Source organism: Podarcis pityusensis (genome assembly GCF_964106645.2).
Source record: "Podarcis pityusensis genome assembly, chromosome: 9".
NCBI classification, from domain to species: Eukaryota; Metazoa; Chordata; class Lepidosauria; order Squamata; family Lacertidae; genus Podarcis; species Podarcis pityusensis.
Window position 1 is genome coordinate 15,741,638 of NC_138034.1, and position 26,701 is coordinate 15,768,338.

A 26,701-nucleotide genomic window follows, 5' to 3' on the forward strand; every position below is an offset into this window, starting at 1 on the left:
TGGAGCGCCCGAGCCGTGCAGGACTATAAAAATATCTCGTTTGCAGGAGAGAGATTGCACGAGCAACTTCGACGAGAAGACGACTTGGAGGAGAGACAGAGAAGAGTTGCAAGAGGAAAGCTCAGCCCGAGCTTGCTGGCTGGCTGGCTTGCTTGCCCGCCTGCCTGGTTGGCGATTTCGAAGTGGCACTGCAATTCAGCAAAACCATTTCGCAGCCTTCCCAAAGGCTCGGCGCCGAGAAGGAAACCGCAGCAGCGGCTAGCGCCTGATCCAAACAGATCTTTTTTTGCTTGCGCGTTTTTGCGCGCGGGAAGGAAGCGGCCGACTGGCGTCGTCTCTCGAATCGCCGCTTGCATTGAACTAGAGCAAGAGTTGCAAGACTTGAGCGGCCTTGGAAGAGCAGCGAGCGCGGCGGGGTCGAGCAGGGAACCGGCCCCGAGGTGGCCCTGACATTGCAGCGCGCCCCTGCCGGCCGGGCAGCTCCTACTATCCTCCGCCCCTCGACGACGCGCCCCAGCGCTTGGCCCGGGGCGCAAACTTTTCCTCTCCGGCCGAGAGCGCTGCGCTCTTGCTTCTCCCGAAGCCGCCGCGGCGCCGCCTGAAAGCTTCCCGGTGACCTCCCTTCGCCCCCGCCGCGGCTCGCCCCCGAGGGGAGCTGGCGGCGGTGCGGCGGCGGGTTGACGAGGACCCGCATGGCCGGAGAGCGCCGACGGCGGTGGCGGTGGTGAGCTGGGCGGGCTGCGGAGGAAGAAGAAGAGGCGAGCGCCTTGAGGGAAGCGGCGGCCGCCGCTTCCTTCGCCCTTCCGCGAAAGGACGGCCGGGAAAGGAGGACGGCGAGGCGGAGGAGGAGGAGGAGGAGGAAGAGAGACGGCGACGGCGATGTGGCCGGGCGGCGCGGCCGGCAAGCTGCCCTGCCCGCGGGACTCGGCGCTGCGCAGGGCGGCGTTCTCCGGGAACCTCTCGGCGCTGCCCTTGCACTTGGCGCCCAGCGGGAGAAGCGTCAGGGTTTTCATCAGCGCCAATCCCGAAGGTAAGCTTGCGCTTCCCCGAGGGGCTCGGAAGGCTTGGCCGCAGCTCCGTCCACCGACCCTTTTTACCCCTGAGCGGCCGCTCCGCGCTTGGGGAAGGCTTCACACGGCCCAGGCGCGTGCGCCGCCTTGCGGAGCTGCTGGGCGCGCTCTGGATGCCCAGAGCCGAGCCTGGAGATGATGATTATGACACCATCATCATCATCATCAATATTATTATTATTATTATTATTATTATTATTACTTACTACTACACCGCCCGTCTGGCTGGGTTTCCCCAGCCATTCTGGGCCATGCTCAACGGAAAATTAAAAGCACAATAAAACATCAAACATTAAAAACTTCCGTAAAAAGGGCTGCCTTCAGATGTTTTCTAAAAGTCAGGTAGTTGTTTACTTCCTTGATGTCTGATGGGAAGGGGTTCCACAGGGTGGGCGCCACCACCGAGAAGGCCCTGTGCCTGGTTCCCTGTAACCTCACTTCTCGCAGTGAGGGGACCGCCAGAAGGCCCTTGGCGCTGGATCTCAGTGTCCGGGCTGAGTGATGGGGGTGGAGACGCTCCTTCAGGTATACTGGCCCGAGGCCGTTTAGGGCTTTGAAGGTCGGCACCAACACTTTGAATTGTGCTTGGAAACGTACTGAGAGCCAATGTAGATCTTTCAGGACCGGTGTTATATGGTCTAAGAGGCTGCTTCCAGTCCCCAGTCTAGCTGACACATTTTGGATTAGTTGTAGTTTCCGGATCACCATCAAAGGTAGCCCCACGTAGAGCACATTGCAGTAGTCTAAGCAGGAGATCACTAGAGCATGCACCACTCTGGCGAGACAATCTGCAGGCAGGCAGGGTCTCAGCCTGCGTACCAGATGGAGCTGGTAGACAGCTGCCCTGGACGCAGAATTGACCTGTGCCTCCATGGACAGCTGTGACTCCAAAATGACTCCCAGGCTGCGCATGTGGTCCTTCAGGGGCACAGTTGCCCCACAGTTACTTCAGCGTGTCCTGCTCTGTGCTTGGTGGGAGGCTTCATGTAGCCCAGACGCATGCGTCGCCCCTCAGGGTTGCTGGGCACGTGCTCTGGACACCCCAGAGCTGAGCCTTGAGAGGCCGCTGTGCCTCTAACAGCCCACATGGCGACATTTTGTTCCGCGTGCGGCTTGGGGGGGGGGGCTGGGTGGAATGCTGGCCTCTGTCACGAGGTCAGCTTCATGTCCTGAGATATAATAATAAATAATAATAATAATATATTATTTGTACCCCACCCATCTGGCTGGGTTGCCCTAACCACTCTGGGTGGCTTCCGACAAAATATTAAAAATACAATAAAACATCAGACATTAAAAACTTCCCTAAACAGGGCTGCCACTGGCCTCATCGATATTGCCCAACATGTGGACTGCAGGGGATAAAACAATGGTGTGAAGCTAAAGCAGGGATTCCCAAATTTAGGTCTCCAGCTGTTTTTGGACTACAATTCCCCTAATCTCTGACCACTTTTGCTTTTTGGAGGGGGGGGGGAGATAAACTTCCAACTAGTTTTATTATTTATTTGTGTGTCCATGGACTACCACGTTTCAGCTTTCAGGGTGGCCTATGAGTGGTTCCGCCATTTTGGGGTACGCCTCTAGCCTCCCCCTTCTAGGGAAAGGGGAACATCTCCTTTTCAAATTGTTTTTATTAAAGATTTTCTGGGGTTATAAAAGCAGTACTTTTTTTTCTATATATATATATATAGAAAAGTTTAGTGGTACTTTCATTTTGGCTCAAGAAAATCACCATTTTATAGTTCAAATTGGGGGGAATAAATCTAGTAAATTGACAAAAGTACAAAGATTCACAAAATGTTTAGGGGTATGCGTACCCCTGCATCCCCCCCCCCCCAGAAAAAAACCACTGTATAAAAATACAGGCACTGTCTCTATTTTCAGATCATACAGTTCTCTCTACAGATCAGTTATATTTGATGCTGTATGCAGTATAAGGTTGGGGGAGAAGAGAGATGGGGGGGTGAGAGATAAGGGGGGTAGTAAACTTTTTATCTTTTACCTAGTATATATGTGAGGTTTTTGTTGGTAGGTGAACATCTTCTGAGGACTCCTCCGGGTGTCCTTTTTATTGTACCTTCATGGTGTTGTGGGGGGGGGGTGTTGGAAGGGACCACAAGCATCATCTAGTCCACCCCCCTGCAATGTAGGAATCTTTTACCCAGCCTGGGGCTCGAACCCACAACCCTGAAATTAAGAGTCTCATGCTCTTCCAACTGAGCTATCCCACTTACTTTGTTTGCTATCGTTGCACATCCTATAACTTTCTGCTGAAATCCTGTAACTTTTTATAGCACAAATCTTTCGGTTTATTCCACCCCCCTCCTGCTTTTATTGCGCTATAGTGCAAGATTGCCCCTCCAGATGGCAATAATGTGACAACAGAACAACTAATAAAGTGGAATGGATGTGTGGATTGCGCTGTTATTGCACCAATGACATCTTGTAGAATACACCTGCCCAAAAAAGCAGTCTGGAGGGGCCTTTAGACTTTTTGTGTAATCCTAGTGTTGTGTTTGTACTTGAATGCCTGGCCTGGAATCACCCTAATCATTTCACTCCTTGCCCTCCATTTCTAATCTGCACATTTTCCCCTTTTAAACTTCTAGTAAAGGGGGGGGGGTGGATCCCTTGGACTGTGCATGGCCCAAATTTGAAGGGTCTAGCTAACCTAAAAGTACCATTGCAATTAAAGTGCCATTAAGTCAGTCAGTAAGTGAGGCAATCATTAGATTCAGAGCAGGTTGCCACTTGGGACTTGTATAGTATTTAAAGGGAAATAGCTTGCCTTACAATTCCACCTCGTTATGTATGTCAGTGAGTACCTTCTAAACTTAGAATCCAATAGACTTCATTTGGCAGTTTGTGGTATTTATTCTGTGTGGACATGCACATTAGTATAGGTTTGTGGAGCACTCCGGCACGTGAGTGTCATATTTAAACGGGCAGATTAGGTCAGTTTTGAAATCCTTTCCAAACCTATGTAGAAGACAAACTCCATTAAACGCTTCTTTGTCAGTTTCCTTCGAGGATAGACACTCTGCTATTCCCCATCCCCATTTTACTTCAGCCTTGGATGCTAAAGCACACTAAAGAAAATATCCTAATCAATCTGGTGGCCTTGCTAGCAGGAGACGTCCTCACTTGCCTGCCTTTTTATTGCCATGCTCATTCTCCTGGTTTGAGACAAAAGCACAGCTAAAAACTGGGACCTTGGTGGCTGCAGTACATGGTGTCCCAGGGAGCACTGGTGCCTAGCCCATTACTTACAGGAAGAGTAGTGGGGAATAAGAGGAAGATGCTTACAGTGTCTCTTGATGAAGCCTCCTCAGTTCTAGCATGTAGAACATCTGTGCATTTAGCTGCAGCCACGTGTGTGTTTGTGTGTGGGTGTTCTTCCTTGTAATAGTTACTTCCTCTGAAGCAGCCCCCAGTGCTGAGTTGTGTTAGCACTTTCATGACACTCCCTCGCTGCTCATTCCGGCACAGCAAACTGCACTTGCCCAAGATCGCTCTTCCATAAAGCTGTTGAAGGCATAGGAGCCCCATCCTGCTTTGCATCTGTTCATCCGTAAGGTAGAGACGGAAAAATAGCTCCAAAATGTGAGTCCCGTGCTGCCGGGTCAGCTCAGGTTACAAGTGGTTCTGCATTTTGGAAAAAAGATGACTCTTAAATTGGTTAATGTGGTTCTCAACCTGTGGGTTCCCAAGATGTTGTTGGACTACAACTCCCATCATCCCTGACCACTGGTCATGATGGGAGTTGTAGTCCAACAACATCTGGGGACCCACAGGTTGAGAAACACTGAAGGGTGGCAAACCGTGGCCCATTAGGCTGAGTCCAGCCTGCCAAACCACTACAAGTGGCCCGACAGCTGCCGGTGATTTGAATCACCATCACAGCACCAGGCTGAAAAAGAAGTTTAAAGTTCTCCTCTCAACATTATGAAGGAAGCATTGCCCCATTGAATTGCTAGGATGATGGAGGGACACTTTGAATCCTCACTGCAGTGGGGAGAAGTGTTGTGTGTGCAAGTGAGTTGATGTGTGTTTGAAGATAGGAGTGTGAGAGAGTGAAAGAGTTTTCCTTCATCTGTGTGTGGTGTGTGTGTATATTGTGAATTTGTGGTGTATATCTCTGTGTGTACACAACCACTTTGGCCATGATCACTCTTGTGCCCACGCTGGCAAATAGCTTTTGGATGACTGGCCAACGTGAGCCCAAACCTTTAAAAAGGTAGCAGCAACCCTGTTTTAGTTGATTACCAGTTACGCTGATTAAAGGTTGCCACTCTAGAAAGCAGTTGTAGATGAAGGCATATAAAAATATTGTTATTTTGATTGCTTTATTTATTGGTGACCTTTTGGTTGTAATAGCTCCCAAGCTCACAATGAAAACAATTCACAAAGTAGTCCAAATCTGAGGAAATAAATCCACTCGTCAAGAACCCTGCCCAAGTGGCAACAATTTGCAAATTACATACCAGTTTGCACTATTAGTCAAATTAGAATGTGATACATTTTCCTAGCTGGATAAGACTTTCATTGTGGGCCTTTATTTCTGCAATTGCATATCCATATATTTTGCTACATGAGCTACCAGCCAAATATGTAAACATGTAATTGTTGCACACAGGACTTGGGGCAGAATTTCTTACACAGACGTAATATCTAGGTAAGGAATTTATGGGTCTCCCATATACATCCCTGTTTCAGGTATAATGCTCAACCATAAAAGGCTGCAATGAAGAAATTCAAAGCATCCACTTCCTGTTTTTCACTAACTGCAGTTTCCTGGTACATCACACAAACTGTGACTAGTTTAAACCATATCTCAAACTATGGTTTATGAACCTGGCTTGATAATGAACTATAATTTAAACCAGTGCTTTTCAGACTTCAGGCTTGTGGGATCTACAATGTGTTTTTCCTATAAACCAGGGCCAGGGGCAACATATTGGCTCATGGGCTGGAACTGTCTGACATAAATCATAAACTGGAATAACCTGAAGATATGAGTACATATCTATATCTTCGTACAGATCAGGGGTTTGGAATACAAAACTTTGTGCCAACAATATTTGCACAAAGACCTGGTCAAAGGCAAATTATTTATATTCATGTTTTACAGGAGAGGAACACAGAGACTAATAAGTGACTAGCCCGAGGTCATTAAAGGCAGGGAGATAAATTTTTACTTGCTATGGTTAAATTATTGGAAGTCAGAAACCCATGCTGATCTACTGCAAGTCATCCAGAGAACCACCATTAGAACCTTGTCTATGTTTTGCCCTCCACTAGTTTAAACTAGCCATAGTTGGCACCATTTTTAGACACAATAAACAATAGTTAGTGAAAGGCAGGAAATGGATGCTTCCAAACCCTCACAGCCAAGGGGAGTGTATGAGCCCAAGGTTAATGCCCACTCATTCATAATTTAGTGTTATGTCAAAATAGGCCACTGAGCCAAACCACTGATACAGCTACTCATTGACTATTTTGGTTGGCAGTGGCTGTCTCAAGGCCACAGGCAGTCCTGCTTGTTGTGGTCCTCTAACTAGAGGTAACAGGGATTGAATTTGGAAATAAAACGTGTTATGTGTCAGAGCTGTTCCCTCTCTGCAATCAGGATTCAAACCTATGACTTGTGGCACATTTTCAAAGTGAAAGCCCTGTGCTTTTCACATAGTGCATGGGCCTTCATCAGGATCTTTGATTTCATCAGTCAAAAAATATATCAATAGTGCAAACAATAACTGAATATAACACTTAAAGTGATAAAGCAATAGGCATGGATAGCAAAGATCCTAAGATTTAACGGCTATCATGCAGTGATTCTGCATACACAAACTTAGGAGGAATTTCCATTGTACATGCATAAGTCAAGGACAAAGATAACCAAGTTATCTTGTCAACTCACTTAGACAATTTCATTGTCGGCCATCAGTGTTTGGGAATCCTAATTCTGGAATTGCTAATTACAAAACTTTCTAAACATTTCGGGAGGTGTTCATGTGCAATTTGGATAGGGCATATACCAATTAAACCATATTCATATGGTAGGTCTGCAAGAAAAACTACTGCATACTTATAGACTTGATGTATTTGGATGCTGTGTATATGTCAGCACAATTATGTATTCACTAGTTTAGCGTGCATTAGACAAGCTGCCTGTTGCCATTTTCATTTGCAAGCTACTTCAGAATAATCAGCAATGAATTAGTTTTAAAAGCAGGCAGTTAGTTTCAATCCAGCCAAAGTCAGTCTCAGCTGAAATCGACGAGACTTGAGTTAGGCTGCAAGCTTGTTCATATGGATTTGGGAATTAGACAGAATAAGTATTTAGTACCAAGCAGACACGCATAGAATTAGGCTGGAGGTCGCAAGTAACTTGTATCCCCCAAAAAATCTCAATAATGAAAGCAATAACTGCAGGTACTTAAAATAATAAAGCAATCTGTCATTGTTGGCAAAGATCCTAAGATTTATTGACTGTAAGGCTGCAGTCCTTTATAGGGCAGTGAGGACTGCAGCCCAATTCTATGTAGATTTACTTGGAAGCAAGTCTTCACTGTGTTCACTGAGTCTCACTACAAAGTAAGTGTCCAAAGGAGTACAGCCATAGCTATTTCTAACTTTTGTTAGATTGGAACAAATGCTTTAAAAAGCCTCTGCCTTTTATTATTTTTATGTGTGTTCTGTTGAGAATAATCAGCAGCTCAACCATGTTTTGAAGACCGTCTGCCAAATCAACAATGAGCTACTTGAATTACTTGGCAGCTCAATGTGGGTTTTTTTCAAGCTATTTTTCTGTTACATGCACTCTTTTACATACACCAACTCTGTGGAAGTTTACAATTGGTTTATAAAAGACGAAATCACTGCAAAACTCTGATATACACATTTTAATCTAAAAATCAACTGCCTTTTTAGGGCAAGGATGCAGAAATGACTGCTGTCCCCAGGCCCATCCCACCCTGTCTCCTTGCACCCCTTCTCCCCATTGCTGAGCTGTTATCACTGATAAAATTAGCTGCAGGGGGGAACTGCAACAGGAACTCTGTTCTCCCACCTGCTTGCTCAGCTGACCAGAGATAACAGCACAGCACTGTGGAAGAGGAAGCATGGCAGAATCCTACCGCCAAAGCTGCCCTCTTACATACCATTGTACCACAAGCTTCACAGAGCAGCGAAAGTGCCAGCAAGGCACTTGTTGCAGGTGTATATAGGAAGACCTCAGCACCTGTGCAGGTGTATATAGGAAGAGGCACGCCTTCAGATATTCAGAGCCCAAGACATTTAGGGCTTTGTATGTCAACATAGGAGGGACGCGGATGGCGCTGTGGGTTAAACCGCAGAGCCTAGGGCTTGCCGATCGGAAGGTTGGTGGTTCAAATCCCCACAACAGGGTGAGCTCCCATTGCTCGGTCCCTGCTCCTGCCAACCTAACAGTTCAAAAGCACGTCAAAGTGCAAGTAGATAAATAGGTACCACTCCAGTGGGAAGGTAAACGGCGTTTTCGTGCACTGCTCTGGTTCTCCAGAAGCGGCTTAGTCATGCTGGCCACATGACCCGGAAGCTGTACGCCGGCTCCCTCAGCCAATAAAGCGAGATGAGCGCCGCAACCCCAGAGTTGGTCACAACTGGACCTAATGGTCAGAGGTCCCTTTACCTTTACCTGTGTCAACATAAGCATCTTGAATTGGGCTCAGAAGTACCAGTGCAGCTTTTTTTAAGAACGGAGGTCAGCATCCTATCCTCTGTGTTCTGCACCAGTTGCAGCTTCTGAACCATCTTCAAGGGCAGCCCCACACAGAGTGCGTTAAAACAGCACAGTTTCCTGCAAGCTCAGTAAAGTTTTCGTGTTTGGCACATATACACCACGCACACACCAAATTAATATAGTAATTCTCCGTCTCGTTCACCCCTAAGAGACATTGTTAAAACAATTTTTAATAATAACCGCACAGCCTGTTTGTCAAGACCCCTTCTCAACCTGTGAGAGAGTACTGGAATTGCAAAAGCACCTTAAACTTTAGTAGTCTAGCATAACTGCCTTGTGGCGGAAACTGATAAAAATTGACATCATTTACAGCCGTATCTTGGGTCTCAAGTGCCTTGGCTCCCGAATGATCGAAACCAGACGTGAGCGTTCCAGTTTTTGAATGATTTTTGGACGCTGAACATCTGGCGCAGCTTCCGATTGGCCGCAGGACGCTCCTACAGCCAATCGGAAGCCGTGTAGCGTGATGTAGGCTTTTAAGCATTGGCTGCATAGTTATACAGAGGAAGCATCTTGCCTGGTGGTGTAGAGCTCCAACGCTAGCTTCCTGGCATTAGTACAGCTGTCAGAAGCAAGATGGCAGTGAAGCCGAGGTTGTGCAAGTACGCTGGGGCTCTCCCAGCGTGCTTACATGAGCACAACCACTTTGTCCTTCTGTCTCCCAGTAAGCAGCCGTGACAACGTTGCCAGGAAGTAGTTGTAGTTTCAACCCATCAGGCAAACCACTACCCTCTAAATGCTAACAACCATCGTTTCCTGCAGACAATATAGTGAGTAAAGGTAAAGGGACCCCTGACCATTAGGTCCAGTCGTGGCTGACTCTGGGGTTGCGGCGCTCATCTCGCTTTATTGGTCGAGGGAGCCGGCGTACAGCTTCCGGGTCATGTGGCCAGCATGATTAAGCCACTTCTGGCGAACCAGAGCAGCGCACGGAAACACCGTTTACCTTCCCGCAGGAGCAGTACCTATTTATCTAGTTGCACTTTGACGTGCTTTCGAACTGCTAGGTTGGCAAGAGCAGGGACCGAGCAACGGGAGCTCATCTCGTCGCGGAGATTCGAACCACCGACCTTCTGATCGGCATCCCACCCGCATCCCTTAATATAGTGAGTACAGAGCACTAAACCATGGTTTAGCAGTGCCTGAATGATCCCAAGCAAAGTGTCGAGCTTGCACACTCCTTCTCCTCTTCCCTTCATCGCTTCTTCCTGTGCAGCTGAGTTTTTCTTTTGAAGTTCCTGACTTGGTGATATGTTTGAACCAGGGATCCTGGTTAAACAAGTTCTGTTAGGGTTCATAACAAACCAAGTTTTACCGTGGGTCATGAATCTCTGTGCTGTTAAAAGTTTAAACTTGATTAAAGAGTTTGTTTTAAGTCAGGAACCCTAGTTTAATGCTAAGCTATGACTTTTTAAAAGTGAAACAAAACTCTGTGGAAGTGTAGCAATAGGGGTGTCGCATGTGAGCCAGGGAAGGAGAGCTGGACCATAAAGAAGGCTGATCGCCGAAGAATTGATGCTTTTGAATTCTGGTGCTGGAGGAGATTCTTGAGAGTCCCATGGACTGCAAGAAGATCAAACCGATCCATTCTTAAGGAAATCAGCCCTGAGTGCTCACTGGAAGGCCAGATCCTAAAGCTGAGGTTCCAATACTTTGGCCACCTCATGAGAAGAGAAGACTCCCTGGAAAAGACGCTGATGTTGGGAAAGATGGAGGGCACAAGGAGAAGGGGACGACAGAGGACGAGATGGTTGGACAGTGTTCTCAAGGCTACCAGCATGAGTTTGACCAAACTGAGGGAGGCAGTGGAAGACAGGAGTGCCTGGCGTGCTCTGGTCCATGGGGTCACAAACAGTCGGACACGAATAAATGACTAAACAACAACATGTGAGCCAGAAACTTTGTTCAGGCTCATCCACATATGTAGCTCCTAAGCATGGTTTAGTATTGTGTGAGAATGTAGCTGCTACACCACCTACCGTGCTCTGTAATTTGCATAAAATTGGAGAACGGTATTCTAATGGAGTTTAGGGATACTGTGTTTTGAATGTTTTTATGAATGAGCTTAGCAGACGTGACTGCTTTGCTTTGATCCAACAGTGCATGTTTAGTGTTGTGTATTTAAATTGCTTAATGTAAATGAGATCTGAACTGGAGCTTTGCATACTGAAGAAGTGCTAGAAAAGCGATAAATAACAACTTGAAGATCAAGCTTGTGCGTTGTTAATCATGTCTTAAGTTAGACATTGCTTTCACGCTTCGGCTCAATTAGCATTTGGTCATCATCTTTTCGCATGCAAATTGTGGTGAAATATTTATTAGGGAGCGTCACAAAAGATTCAAGTCGTAATAATAAATGGCATAGTTTAGGTTATGCAGCTAGGAGGGAAATGTTTCAATCAATATTTTGAGAGCACAAGAGTATGTTTCATTGCCTAATGGAACAGAACACAACATTGTCTCTGAGTAATCAGAAACAAGCATTACATATGCAAATTCCTTTTTGGCCTTTAAACAAAACAAAAAAAAGTTCTTTCTTCAGTGAATATATATCATAAAGACCATTCCAGACCTGACACATTGAATACACTTTTAAAAATTACAATATATATCCTCCTTTCTCTTCCTTCTGTCTGAATTTTCTTCTCATGCATGCGTGCACACACACATTTCTGCTACACCTCCTGAAATTCCTTCCTCACAACTATTAGAGTTGCAGGAGCCAGGTCTTCTTCTGCAGCTGACCACCCTACAGATTCTGGTCCCTGAGGCAGTGAGAAGCCCATTTCAGCCCTGGGACACTTGTTTTCTTCACTTCTATTAATGCTTAGGCACAGCACAGGCACTGTAATTTTTTTAAAAAATCCCGCACCATAGGAGAGGCTGCAGTCCTAAGAAATATGTCTTCTTGCACTGAACGGGACTTCTTAATAAGCATTCTTCAGAACTTGCTGAAATCCGAGGTCAGCAATGCCACACACTTTTTGCCTCTCCCACTGCACACATTTTGTGGATATTAATGACGATAAAAGTGCCATTTGGAACCACAGTTATAATTGCCTTTCCAGCTCGTTGTGGCAGATCAATGTTTCAGCAATGCTAAAGAACCCTTGCATTTAGAGGGGTGTGTACATTCAGAATCAAGAAGGAACATGGCGTAATGGGGAAAGGGTTCATTGGGCAAAGTGCTGCGTATCACTTAACCTCTAACCTAGCAGGGCGAATTTTTAAAAAGCCATTAAAAAAAAGTAATCTTATATTTATATGCTTTTTAAAGAAAAGCAGGTTTTAAAATTTCAACTTGTAGAAAGTGTCTCTTTTTAAAAACAACCTGCTCATACTGTTTGACTCTTTCTGGCACTTGTAAGTCTTCCTTACTTAAGGTTGCCATCAATTTGTCTTTGAGAAAATCTCTGTGACTTTAATATTTGCATGACTGACAGAAATTCAACAAGTGTGTCATCTCCCATCTCTGTGTCAGGAAACACAGCACTTATTGCATTTCTGCCTGTCAGTTATATGCTAAAGATTCAGAATTTCTGTTGGAAGAAGAAAAGAGGCAATCGTACTTTAGATTAACATGATGTGAGCCTTTGGGAAGGGGGAATATATTATTCACATCTTTAACTGTGTTTACCTCCTTATGGCGAGAGGCAGAAGGCTGCTGTGGTTTTGACTACAGCGTTCCTTAGATCCACCTATTTCATATCTTTTTCTTAATTCCCAAGTGCAGATTTCTACACTCCCACATGATGGAAGATACAAAACTGACAGTTGCTTTGTTTCCAGATTCTTTTAGCTCTCTCCCTGGGGTTTTTGAGAAATACAAGCACAGTCTCCAGGTACTTTTGAAGTATAAACACAAACAGCACCTGCCTCTATCTGTATCGATCTGAAGCGACAGAGAAAGCACTGCCAATCTTTCTTTACACAGAGAGGTAATGATTTTGTGCCCCTCAGTAATCCCCTCAACACAAAAGCCCCAGCTTTTAATGGGATGACATAATGTATAGGGAGCAAAAGGGGCACATCCTCTTCTGGCAGATCATAACAAACAGCCAGTTTCCCCATAGTCTACAACAGAGTGCCCTTTCTGCCGAATAGTTGGCCCACTTTTGGCCCAATTAATGAGGATTTCCTGGACCTGTTCATCCTTAAACATCCATGTGTAGTGGCACAGTGGGTTTCGTTCATCATAACTGCATGCACAGCTGCATGTAAAAGCAACAGAACGTAAATAAGCCTCACAAATAAGGCAACTGACATTGCAGAGAGAAGAATTCTATTCCTTTTGTAGTGGCTGCTTCAGCAAAGCAACTTTTATTTATTTCCTTATTAAAGCCCCAACAGCCATATGCTAAGCTGTTAACAAATATTTTATGGTTAGATGCAACGTGGATATCTTTACTATCTGCTTGGCTGTGCTGGCTTTCTTAGAACACAAATTAATAAGTAGTACATGGAGACAAAGTCGTATAAAATTGTTCTAGTAATGCTTCTTTGAGTTATTGAGGGTGGGATATCTCACTCATCGTTGTTGGTGGGTTATAAACATATAAAACCATAGCATACCATAAATAATACAATGATACACTAGAACAGCAGATAACCACACCTGAAAAATTCATACTAAAGCCAACAGATACTATTGTCAGTTCCCTAAAAATACATCATATACATCACATAAAAGCTTGCAGAAATAAATAGGATTCAAGCTGGTTCTGTGCAATAGGGTTCCAGCCTACGCTGAAGCCAACTTGCACTGAGGACTTTGCACATAGGCTTCACTAATGCAGACACCCATGGTAAAGAATGGACAGCAGGTGTGTGGAAGGCATACAGTGCCAGGGCTGAGCCAGTGGCGCATGGTCCCACTGCCTCTTTGTATATGTACAGCCCCTTCATGCGCTTGACACGGAGGGAACATAAGCCATGGGCATTTGGAACCTTTTACACAATTCTTCAGATCCCAATCTGTCTGATGATGGTGGTGGTGGTGGTGGTGGTGGTGGTGGTGTTGGCATCCATCTGCCTCAAAAGACAGTAGAGTGCACCTCTGGGGGTGAAGCCAAACTGCTGTGCTAGCAGTACTGAAGTTACCTCCCCATGGTACAAGCCTGGGCAGTGTGTATGGAGGTCCTGGGCTGATGTGGTCCAAAGGAAAGCAGAGCAATATGTTTGGCACCAACTTGGCTGCAGTAGTCGTCAGAAGGATGTGTACAAGGTGCCATCCAACCATCTCAGGGACGGCACTCCAGTTTTGTGTAGGGTTTTACTCCTTTGCCTTTTCTTCCCAATATATCCTGCATAGCAACAGAGGTTTAGGATCAGAGTATTCCTTCTCCTAGATGGACTACCTTCCCAGGTTGATGAGCCCTATCTGCCCCTCACTTCCCTGTACAGCACATGCAGAAACCCCCTTCTTGACCATTGGGCCCCCTATTAGTCTTATCTGGTCAATCCACAAGAGCCTGTCTTTGTAGGCAGGGGAATTCTCTAACTTTGAGACCCATTGGCTACCCACACCTGGTTTAGCCAGCCAATTGAAGCCATTTCCTGGGGTGTGGCCACTGTCGAATGCTGACAGCTTCTTGGAGCCACAGGTGAGAGCTGAGTGCAAGATGGGGCCCAAAGGTGGACAAGCTACCCCAGAAGAAACACAGCATGTCCCCCACCAGAGGTACTACCCCTCCCCTAACAAACCCCACCACCACCTGTTATTTAGATGATTTTATGTTGCTTTTTTGCCTAAACTAGTTACCATTTGCCGTGAATAGCATGTAATAAATCCAAAGTCTACAAACAATTCTTGCTTGTGTATTGTACGTTGCTGACTTGGCATCATTGCTGACATGTGCCTTTGCCCCCATATATTGTTGGAATCTGGTTGTGGGTGTACACAAGTATATGATTTGAGCACCAGGATTTTCAGTTTGAAATGAAAGACATTTCCTTTGTTGATTTTAATTTCATAAAATCAAAGTGCCCAGCAGATACACTTCTGATAAAAAAAGGCTTCTGGAAAAAAACATGATCATTGTATAGGTCCCTGTAAGCATTATTTTTACTGGCGGCAGAAGAATTAGCACATGTCATGTTATGACTCCCCTAATAGCATTGGAGTAGCTCAAGATGCTTTGGTGCTTATAATCTAGGTTACAGGAGAAAGTTTGATGATTTCAGCCAGAATAATAATCGAGGAATATTTTTAGAACTTGGAGCATTTTCCTTAATGTAAGCAGAGTTTAAGATAGCTACTTTATCCTCTTTTCTGGGGATTTAATTAAGGGAGGATAACAGAGGATCAGATCAGAGGGCAGAGTCAGTCATGCTTAAGTTCAAATAAATCTAGAATAACTCATACAAGCATAAAGTTGGAAAGGACTTCGTGGGTCATTTGGTTCTGTTTATTGCAACTTGAGTCATCATCCGTTGTGCCTAATTATTGACTTACGTATGTGGGCCTCATAAGTGATGTTGGTGGTCGTCACTGGGCATCCTGGGGGTGGGGCGGTGTACCTGCAATTTACAGTGCTAGTGATTGCTTCAGAAAAGAGATGGCCTTGCTTCGTGATGTGCTCCTGACATCAGCACATCCAACTCTTATCACAGTCCCGAAAAGCTGAATCCACTCTTAAACTAGGCAAAGGTAAAGGGACCCCTGACCATTAGGTCCAGTCGTGACTGACTCTGGGGTTGCGGCGCTCATCTCGCTTTATTAGCCGAGGGAGCCAGCGTACAGCTTCCGGGTCATGTGGCCAGCATGACTAAGCTGCTTCTGGGGAACCAGAGCAGCGCATGGAAACGCCGTTTACCTTCCCGCCGGAGCGGTACCTATTTATCTACTTGCACTTTGACGTGCTTTCGAATTGCTAGGTTGGCAGGAGCAGGGACAGAGCAACGGGAGCTCACCCCGTTGCGGGGATTCAAACCGCCAACCTGCTGATCGGCAAGTCCTAGGCTCTGTGGCTTAACCCACAGCGCCACCCGCGTTCCATTATCATTTCCTGGCCCTTGTATGCCATCTTTGTTTCTTCCTCAAATCACTCCTTAAAACTCTTTCCCCCCCAACCCCCCCCCCCCACATAACTGAAACAAAGCCTAAGTACAGTGGTACCTCGGGTTAAGAACTTAATTCGTTCTGGTGGTCCGTTCTTAACCTGAAACTGTTCTTAACCTGAGGTACCACTTTAGCTAATGGGGCCTCCTGCCGCCGCCGCGCGATTTCTGTTCTCATCCTGAAGGAAAGTTCATAACCCGAGGTACTATTTCTGGGTTAGCGGAGTCTGTAACCTGAAGCCTCTGTAACTCGAAGCGTCTGTAACCCGAGGTACAAATGTACATGCAACTACATGTACGGTAAGTCATCCCTGTATTCAAGCACTGGTAGCCATAGCTAAGAAGGAATTCCACAAAGGCCAATGAGTGGACTAGTAAAAAGGTAAAGGTAAAGGGACCTCTGACCATTAAGTCCAGTCGCGGGTGACTCTGGGGTTGAGGCGCTCATCTCACTTTACTGGCCAAGGGAGCCAACATTTGTCCGCAGACAGTTTTTCTGGGTCCATGACTAAGCCACTTCTGGCGAAACCAGAGCAGCGCACGGAAACGCCGTTTACCTTCCTGCTGGAGGTAGATACCTATTTATCTACTTGCACTTTGACGTGCTTTCAAACTGCTAGGTTGGCAGGAGCTGGGACCAAGCAATGGGAGCTCACCCCGTCACAGGGATTCGAACCGCCGACCTTCCGATTGGCAAGCACTAGGCTCTGTGGTTTAGAGGGAATTAGCACCTCGTCCCGCCTTTGCACCCATGATAGAAAACAAGTATGGTGCTATGAGGCCAGAAGGCATAGCCCACCGATCCTCTTCTGCCATCCCCTGGGAGACTAGTGAATTTCTTTGAAGCCTAGTAACTTTTGTGGGCTCTTGGTGAGAGGCTGATTTAGAGTAGGAAAAGGTGCAGAAAGGGACAATGAAAAAGGATAAATAGGCAGGACCTGCCTTCTCTGCAACTAAAGTGAAATATACTCAGAGTCGCAAAGTGATTTCATGCTCTTTATTCAGCTCATAGTGGTGAGGAGGAATGAATGAAAGTCCCCTCAAAGTATCTGCTTTATATACATTATTTACACAATGGGCTGCACATGATTGGCTAATTCTGGAATTCTACTGTAAGCCAATCAGGTTGTGGATTCACTTATATCTGGAGCATGATTGGGTGGTTCCTGCCAACTAATCATACTGCTGCATTGTTCTAGGACCAATCAGACTGCTGCATTCTGAATCCTATTGTTCTAGGACCAATCAGACTGCTGCAATTTGGATCCTATTGTTCTAGGACCAATCAGACTGCTGCAGTTTGGATCCTATTCAACTCAGTACATAACAAAAAGGTGGAAGCGTTTGGGTGTTTTTACTTTAGAAAAAAAGATGATGTAAGGGGAGATATAGCAAGGATATGTGAAATGAGTGGTTATTTGGAAGATTAGAGAGGGCTTTCCCCTTCTCAGCGGCTGTGGAACATAGGAATTGCTCAGTGAAACTGGCACTGGGTTCAGGACAGACGAAACCAAGTATTTGCACACCTTTAACCAATCTAGAGAGCTGGACCATAAAGAAGGCTGATCGCCGAAGAATTGATGCTATTGAATACTTGATACTTACCCAACTTTATTTTTAGTCGTACGTAGCGAAGGCAGTGAGAGATTTTACTTTCTTGGGCTCCATGATCACTGCAGATGGTGACGGCAGTCACAAAATTAAAAGATGCCTGCTTTTTGGGAGAAAAGCAATGACAAACCTAGACAGCATCTTAAAAAGCAGAGACATCACCTTGCCAACAAAGGTCCATATAGTAAAAGCTATGGTTCCCAGTAGTGATATATGGAAGTGAGAGCTGGACCATAAAGAAGGCTGATCACCGAAGAATTGATGCTATTGAATTGTGGTGCTGGAGGAGACTCTTGAGAGTCCCATGGACTGCAAGTAGATCAAACCTCTCCATTCTTAAGGAAATCAGCCCTGAGTGCTCACTGGAAGGACAGATCCTGAAGCTGAGGCTCCAGTACTTTGGCCACCTCATGAGAATCGAAGACTCCCTGGAAAACACCCTGATGTTGGGAAAGATTGAGGGCACAAGGAGAAGGGGACGACAGAGGACGAGATGGTTGGATAGTGTTCTCGAAGCTACCAGCTTGAGTTTGACCAAATTCCGGGAGGCAGTGGAAGACAGGAGTGCCTGGCGTGCTCTGGTCCATGGGGTCATGAAGAGTTGGACACGACTAAACGACTAAACAACAACAACCAATCTACAATATTGAAAGCAACTCCAGGGGACATCTGGGTTAGGGCTACAGAGAATGGAAATGGGCTTTTAGCCCTTTGTCTATGACATCTTCCCTATGGAAATCACACATCAAACTGCTAACTGCACTCATAGCAGTTTCCTCCAAGGGCTTGTAGTGGCTTCATTGGGTTATTAATAATGATATTTAATAATAATATTAATAGGAATTCTTCCTCACCTTTCACCATAAATATAAAAATGCAATTTTAAAATCAGCCTTAAAAAAACAAATACCAGCAAGCAGAAGAATGGGGTGGGTCCTAAAATATCTCTCATGTGTCAAAGGCCACCTGGCACAAGAAGAAGATTTGGAGTAAGTCTCACTGAAGTCAAACAAACTTGCTTCTGAGTAGACATGGTTAGGGATGCCTTGTGAGTGTGAGATTGCATTGGTGTAGCAGCTAGTTTGGCACCCAGTTTGTTATTAACTCCTGGAGCAAGTAGCAAGCAAGCATAAAAACATATAACTTTTCATCCTGTTATGTTTAGTGTTTTGTTTCCATATATTGAAAGGTACCTTTTAGCATTGTTAATGAAGAACGCTACAATTTATGAATGCTACATAGTATCTGTGGACTTGTAGAATTATTTTTTAAAGATGTGGTTTAAGGGAATGGCATATGGAGTTGGTGTCTTTTAAGTGTGCAAAATGAAAATCAGGAAGGACTAAAAAACACTATAGTTAAGAGCCTCCAAGCAAGCCAAAATATGAAGCGATGGTTTAAAGCTGGCTTCCAGGTCCTCATTTGTTTGGAAGCTATTAGCTATCACTCTTGGTTCAAACATAGCAGGAAGATATGATATCTTGCTGTATCAAGCTAAGATTTGATTGACTATGGCCACTATGGTGTGCGTGTGTTTTTAAGTCATGGTTACTGCAAACAAGTTTGGTATGTTTTTATACATTTATAATCAGCTAATTCAGTACAGTCGTACCTTGGAAGTTGAATGGAATCTGTTCTGGAAGTCTGTTTGACTTCCAAAGTGTTTGGAAACCAAAGTGCGGCTTCTGATTGGCTGCAGGAAGCTCCTGCAGCCAATTGGAAGCCCCATCAGACATTCGGCTTACAAAAGAACGTTCAAAAACCGGAACACTCACTTTCGGGTTTCAATTGTTCGGGAGCCAAAACATTTGAGAACTAGGCTGTTCAAAAACCAAGGTACAGCTGTACATGGTATTTAAGGCTGCAATCCTTAAGCCTGGTTAGAGTTGTGCTGCAAGTGCGTCTTCCAGAATGTAGGCATAATTACTTTTTATTAACAAAGCAGGGATTTGGCCATCTCCAATGGCCTAACTGAACATCACAACCAGCACGGCAGTAGGTTTGTTCAGTTAGCCTGCTCAAGGGTCCCCAGTTCATGTTTGGAGCAAGCTACTTGATACTTACCCAACTTTATTTTTAGTCGTACGTAGCAAAGGCAGTGAGAGATTTTACTTTCTTGGGCTCCATGATCACTGCAGATGGTGACGGCAGTCACGAAATTAAAAGATGCCTGCTTTTTGGGAGAAAAGCAATGACAAACCTAGACAGCATCTTAAAAAGCAGAGACATCACCTTGCCAACAAAGGTCCATATAGTAAAAGCTATGGTTCCCAGTAGTGATATATGGAAGTGAGAGCTGGACCATAAAGAAGGCTGATCGCCGAAGAATTGATGCTATTGAATTGTGGTGCTGGAGGAGATTCTTGAGAGTCCCATGGACTGCAAGAAGATCAAACCTCTTCATTCTGAAGGAAATCAGCCCTGAGTGCTCACTGGAAGATCCTGAAGCTGAGACTCCAATACTTTGGCCACCTCATGAGAAGAGAAGACTCCCTGGAAAAGACCCTGATGTTGGGAAAGATGGAGGGCACAAGGAGAAGGGGACGACAGAGGATGAGAAGGTTGGATAGTGTTCTCGAAGCTACCAGCATGACTAAACTGTGGGAGGCAGTGGAGGACAGAAGTGCCTGGCGTGCTCTGGTCCATGGGGTCACGAAGAGTCGGACACGACTAAACGACTAAACAACAACAGCGAATATACAGTTGGTTTCTTATGTGCCTGATATGCAGCATTATGAAAATGAAAAGATAGACAGACGTAAAATTGAGGGAATTTAACCGGTACACTTTACCGACAGTGGCACATTGTGAAACTAGGAGTCTACTAAAAAAAGGCACTGTAATTAGGTCATCCCTGAACTGAAGCAGGGGCTCAAAACTCTTAAGGTATTATCTTCCCTCTGAGCACTTTTCACAACTACATTTACTGACTGTATTTAGCATTTCGTGTGCTTTCTCTTATGTTGCTCGTTTTAAAAAGTGTGCAGTGGACTCCTGCTGCCACAGAGATTACTTTACCAAATTATGTACTTTTCTGAAACTTGTTGCATATGGAGGAAAACCTGGGTGAAACAACAGATGGTCAAAAACCAGGTGAAACCAAAAAGCCTATACTTGGTGCCAAGCCCATAAAATGATGCATATAACTTTCCTGATGCAGAAAAGGATATTGTATTGCAGGAACAGCCTTGCATGTATGTAGTCATTGTCTTGGCCATGACTGCAGCCTGGAGGCCAATATTATTCAGCAACCCTAACCCCCATCCAGGTCCTTGAGGGGGAATACATTTGACAGCAAAGTTAGCTTCCTTGTGAGGAGAGAACACTGGAGATCTATTACGTGTTTGTCATATTTGCAAATGTTATATATTTACAAATATGTAGATGTAGACCTAGACAGCATCTTAAAAAGCAGAGACATCACCTTGCCAACAAAGGTCCGTATAGTTAAAGCTATGGTTTTCCCAGTAGTGATGTATGGAAGTGAGGGCTGGACCATGAAGAAGGCTGATCGCAGAAGAATTGATGCTTTTGAATTATGGTGCTGGAGGAGACTCTTGAGAGTCCCATGGACTGCCAGAAGATCAAACCTCTCCATTCTGAAGGAAATCAGCCCTGATTGCTCACTGGAAGGACAGATCCTGAAGCTGAGGCTCCAGTACTTTGGCCACCTCATGAGAAGAGAAGACTGCCTGGAAAAGACCCTGATGTTTGGAAAGATGGAGGGCACAAGGAGAAGGGGACGGCAGAGGACGAGATGGTTGGACAGTGTTCTCGAAGCTACCAGCATGAGTTTGACCAAACTGCGGGAGGCAGTGGAAGACAGGAGTGCCTGGCGTGCTCTGGTCCATGGGGTCATGAAGAGTCGGACACGACTAAACGACTAAACAACAACAACAGATGAAGTAGAAAGCAAGCGGACACACAAACAGGCATTGTTAGTCCTAAAGCAGTGTCGGATCCCATATGCGACTGCACACTTTGAACCTCCCCGAAGATGCATATTGTCAGCTAGCTCCAGCAGCCCAAACTACTTAATTATTGTCATTTATTTATTATGGCCCTTTATATAATGCCATTCAACAATCTGCATTAACAAAAATAATATAAATAAAATCAATATTTTTAAATAAAATAAAATTAATATTAATAAAATTAATATTAATTAATTAGCATGCCTTCATTCCTGGGGGAATCCTTTCCCTAACCTTCATATGCACACCTTAGCGTGAACCTTGAGCTCTTTGAAGAAAAGTCTACAGGGACCAGAATTACCGCAATCAAAATTAATTTGTAAAAACAAGTACTCCTTGTACTCAGAATATGTTTCCTGGGTGATTTCTAAAAGGAAAAGAAATGTGTGACAACAACATAACGATAATCAGAAGTAGTATTGCAGTTAAAAAGTAGATGAATGCAACGAACCAAATCTATTGAATTAACGAGGCACGATGTATTTGTATTTAAAATACAGAAGGGGTTTTATTTTGAAACCTGAAAGACTGCATAGCAAAAGTGTAATGCTTTTGTTATTATTCATTAATATTCTGCCAGCCCTCTCTCTTTCTTTGCACCAGTAAGCCAGACAATCTGAGCATGTAATAAAATGCAGGTGACTGATATAAAATTTGTAGATTATGAGGTAGTTGGTGGCCTTCTCACTGCACCCAGCCTTAATGTATGTAACAATGTTTTCTGAAGCATTTTGGAAGGTTCAGCTTGAAAAGGGTGTTGTGCAAGGTGTCCTTTGTTTTGTTCCTGTGACATCACAAATATCTGGTTCACAAGAATCTTAAAAAAATATTTCTTGTTAAAGAATGAATGTAAGCGAGCCAAACACACAAACAGGATGCATCTCCTTTTACATCATTTTCAAGGGGAAGGGCAAAAGTGGTGAGTGAACCAGTGTTTGAGATTCTCATATGATATGTTCCAGGCAAGCTGGAATTATACTGTAGGTGAAAATCCCATTGTGAGGACTTTTAAAATCCCAAATCACTATGGGTATATTTAGTAATCTGTCACTCCAAACATTAATCTGCGCCTGGGTTGCTGCTCAGGAAAGGAAAGTTTGCACAGGAAGTGAATTCCTCTGAGGATAAGCAGCTTTCATATTCTAAAAGCAACCTTTTTGGTGAGTCAAGTGCACCTTCAAGTGGGGGAAAACATCTGTTAGTTACTAGAGGTTTGGGGAAATACTTAGCTAAAACAGCAATGTATTCTCTTCCATGGTGAGTAAGGTTATCTTGTTGGGTTGAAATCACGACAGACGAGTGGTGAGTGTCAAAGGAGAGGCGTCTGCCGGGGCAAGCCCCGGGAACTCTCTTTTATTGAATATTACAAACATTGCCACAGGTATGCTTGTGGCTGATTGGTTGATACAAACACAAAGCATCTTGTTGCTGATTGGTTAACATAGGTACAAGGCGGGAATTACATATAACATCAATCACTGATAGATCAAGGACTGGGAAACGGAGCTGGAACTAGACAGGCATGAATCCTCCTAATTAAATTATAACTAAAGATTGATATTGAGAGAACATAACATGAAGGAATACAACAATCACGTTCTGTAGTTGTGGTCAGCAAAGCATTGAGAACAGGTCAGGATACACTGTTTCATGAACTCAATGGGAACTGTTCAGAACATTCTCAGACTTATGTGCAGAGGCAAAAACTTCCCAGAATGTAAGAGAGAAAAGAAGCAATAGTTCTAAAAGCAAGACTTTCCCACAATGCCACAGTTATGTGCAGTAAGAGAACTGCAGAAAGAAAAACTTCCCTTCATTATCTAAAATGTTATAATTGATTCTCTAATGTCTCTAGAATAAAGAGGAGGGAGAAAGACAGACAGCCTTCAGATTCCATTGAGTTCTGTTTATTATTATCAGATTGAGGCCAACACAATTGCAAACCCATGTGCTAACCCGGCCCGGGAGCTAGCCCATAAATAAGGAGACACAACAACAAGTGTATGGGATCAAATTAGGCCAAAACTTTCAGATGTAGAAAACCTTGGCTTAATAATAATAATAATAATAATAATAATAATAATAATTTATTATTTATACCCCGCCCATCTGGCTGGGCTTCCCCAGCCACTCTGGGCGGCTTCCAAAAAAATATTAAAATACTGTAATACATCAAACATTAAAAGCTTCCCTAAACAGGGCTGCCTTCAGATGTCTTCTAAAAGTCTGGTAGTTGTTCTTCTCTTTGACATCTGGTGGGAGGGCGTTCCACAGGGAGGGCGCCACTACCGAGAAGGCCCTCTGCCTGGTTCCCTGTAAATTGGCTTCTCGCAGTGAGGGAACCGCCAGAAGGCCCTCAGTGCTGGACCTCAGTGTCCGGGTAGAACGATGGGGGTGGAGACGCTCCTTCAGATATACTAGTCCTTCAGATATACTTAGGCCTTGGGCGGCATCCCTCTCAGTCCTAGTTGGGTCTGAGGATGCGCAGGGCAGACAGGTGTTGGGAAGGGGACTGTAAAATGAGAATTTACGCAGTGTGCCCCCACTTCACCTGATGTAGGGAGTTTGACCTTACAGCGCCGCTCTAGGCCAGTGACTCCCGCAATCAACCCTTTAACGGGCCCCGCATACGCCGCTGCATGGGGGTGCATTAACAATGCTACCTCCCCCCATTCTGAAGATAGATTACACTGGGCAACAATTTTTTTACTTTTTGAATGTTGTCTAGATTTCTACAACTGATTTAGGGTATTTTTGCACTGCTGAATCAGGAAATGGCATCCGTTTCTCTCCATCAGGTCAGGTTTACTGTAAACTGAATGGTGGGCATTGATAAAGGTAAGTACACGTAAATTGCATGTTGCTTCACCATTTTTCAAACTTCAGGGCTTGAACTTCCGTTTCTTGGAACTCCAGGAATGCTCAGCAGCAGGGAGGTCTCTTTTCAGAGTCCAACAGTAGTCAGCCATCATGACTGCGTCCCAGCGACCCTGATACCTGGTCTCCATCTCTTTCATGTCCTGATGGAATCTCTCCCCCTGCTCATTACTCATTGAACCCAGGTTCTCAGGAAACCGGTCCATATGTGAAAATAGGTAGTGCATCTTGACGCTCATGTTGCAGCCCAGGTTTCTGAAAGCAGTCAGCATGTTGTTGACAAATTCTGCATAGTTTCTGGCCTTATTGTTGCCAAGAAAGTTCTTCACTACCAGAACAAATGCCTTCCACGCTTCCAGTTCCACTTCGTTCATTGACTTTCCAAACTCTGGATCTCTGATGAGCTGACGGATCTGAGGACCGTCAAAGATGCCAGCTTTCAACTTCTCCATGGTCAATCCTGGAAAAGCCTGGCACAAGTAAGTGAAGCAGTCACCATCCTTGTCCAGAGCCTTGGTGAACTTCTTGATTAAGCCGAGCTTGATGTGCAGCGGTGGGAAGAGTATTCTGTCTCTGTCCACCAGAGGGTCGTTGATGACATTCCTTTCTTTGCAAGGCACCAATTCCTCCCGCACAGGCCAGTCCTTCTTCGTGTAATGCTGAGCACGGTCCCTACTATCCCACATGCACAGAAAACATGGGTACTTGGTGAAGCCAGACTGTTGTCCCAACAAAAAGTTCACCATCTTCAGGTCAACACAAATAAACCACTTATGTTGATCATAACCAATTTTCTCCAGCACATACTTCACCGCTTCATAGTTCTCCTTCAGTGTAGTCGAGTGAGCCAGGGGTATAGAGGCAAACTGGTTGCCGTTGTGTAGCAGAACACATTTCAGTGATCGCTTGCTGCTGTCAATGAACAGTCTCCAATCTTTGGGTTCGTACTGTGGCACTCCAAGCTTGAGCAGAAGCTGCGCAATATCTGCACAGTACACCAAGTCCTTCTCTTCCGAGAAAAAATGGACGTACTCTTGATGCCTATTGCGGAAGAAGCAGATGCGAGCACTGTCAGAGAGGAGTTTTTTTTCCTTCAATCTGGATGCCAACAGTTCGGCAGAGTCCTTTGACAAGCTGAGGTCGTGAACTAGATCATTCAACTCCTTTTGGGAAAATGGATGTGGAGCATCATCTTCAAGAACCACTTCTTCTTCATGTCCTTCAACACTGAAGGCATCTTTGTCACTAATGTCAGGAAGTTCTCCGAAGATAGGCACTGGAATTTCATCACAATGAGCTACAGGACGACGTGCTGATTGAAGATCAGGATACTTGAGGCTGCTCCGGTTCTTTCTGTTGATCCCCCAACTTTATGCTTTGCCGCACCAATTTATGGAAGATTTCGAGGTTTTATGACTTCAAACTGATCCCTTTTCGACATAATCACCCAGAACTATCGGACCTGAATACTTCTTGTCATTAAAATAATCATTTCCAATCAAAACAATTATTCGACATGGCATTTTACCCCCACCAACTTCTTCTAAAATGCTCCACACAAGCGTACATGTGAACAAAAACGTAAAAAAACCCACATGTGGCCATAGCTCAAAAACTTGACCTGATTGAGCAAAACCAATGTGATTTTTGGATTCAGCGCATCAGATTCGTCCTAAATCAACTGAAAAAACGCAGACAACAAATTTGTTGTTGACCAGTGTTATAGGATTCTATCCAAGGCCTAAAAACCACCAAAGTTGTGACAATTGCTACGGGCAAGGCAAAACCCGCAGAGCAGGGAATATTCTTTCCTGGCTCTGGGAAACGGCAACCATCGTGCGACCGTAGCAACGCCCATGGACCTGAAAAGGAAAGAGTTAGCCTGCAAGAAAACCACATTAAAATTAGAGGAAGGGATGGGTGGGTGATGCTCCAGAGACTGAATGGAGAGATGGTCGGCTGGATCCCAGCAGTACTTGGTCTTTGCTCCACCCCCCAGCTGGACAGCAAAGTTACAATATAAGCAGGTTTCATTGTTGTTGTTGTTGTTGTTTCGTTGTTTAGTTGTGTCCGACTCTTCGTGACCCTATGGACCAGAGCGCGCCAGGCACTCCTGTCTTCCACTGCCTCCCGCAGTTTGGTCAAACTCATGCTGGTAGCTTCAAGAACACTGTCCAACCATCTCGTCCTCTGTCATCCCCTTCTCCTTGTGCCCTCCATCTTTCCCAACATCAGGGTCTTTTCCAGGGATCTTCTCTTCTCATGAGGTGGCCAAAGTATTGGAGCCTCAGCTTCAAGATCTGTCCTTCCAGTGAGCACTCAGGGCT

The 26,701-nt window shown here is 44.9% G+C and overlaps 1 protein-coding gene across 1 annotated transcript in view; it reads left to right on the forward strand.

The window, feature by feature from the left end:
* The first annotated feature begins 729 nt into the window (after positions 1-729).
* NWD2 (NACHT and WD repeat domain containing 2) overlaps positions 730-26,701 on the forward strand; it is a 66,906-nt gene continuing 40,934 nt past the window's right edge. Inside the window, exon 1 of the mRNA XM_081019777.1 lies at positions 730-1,030. Within this exon, the coding sequence (XP_080875903.1) occupies positions 880-1,030 (151 nt within the window). The 5' untranslated portion in view covers positions 730-879. The remainder of the gene's footprint in view (positions 1,031-26,701) is intronic.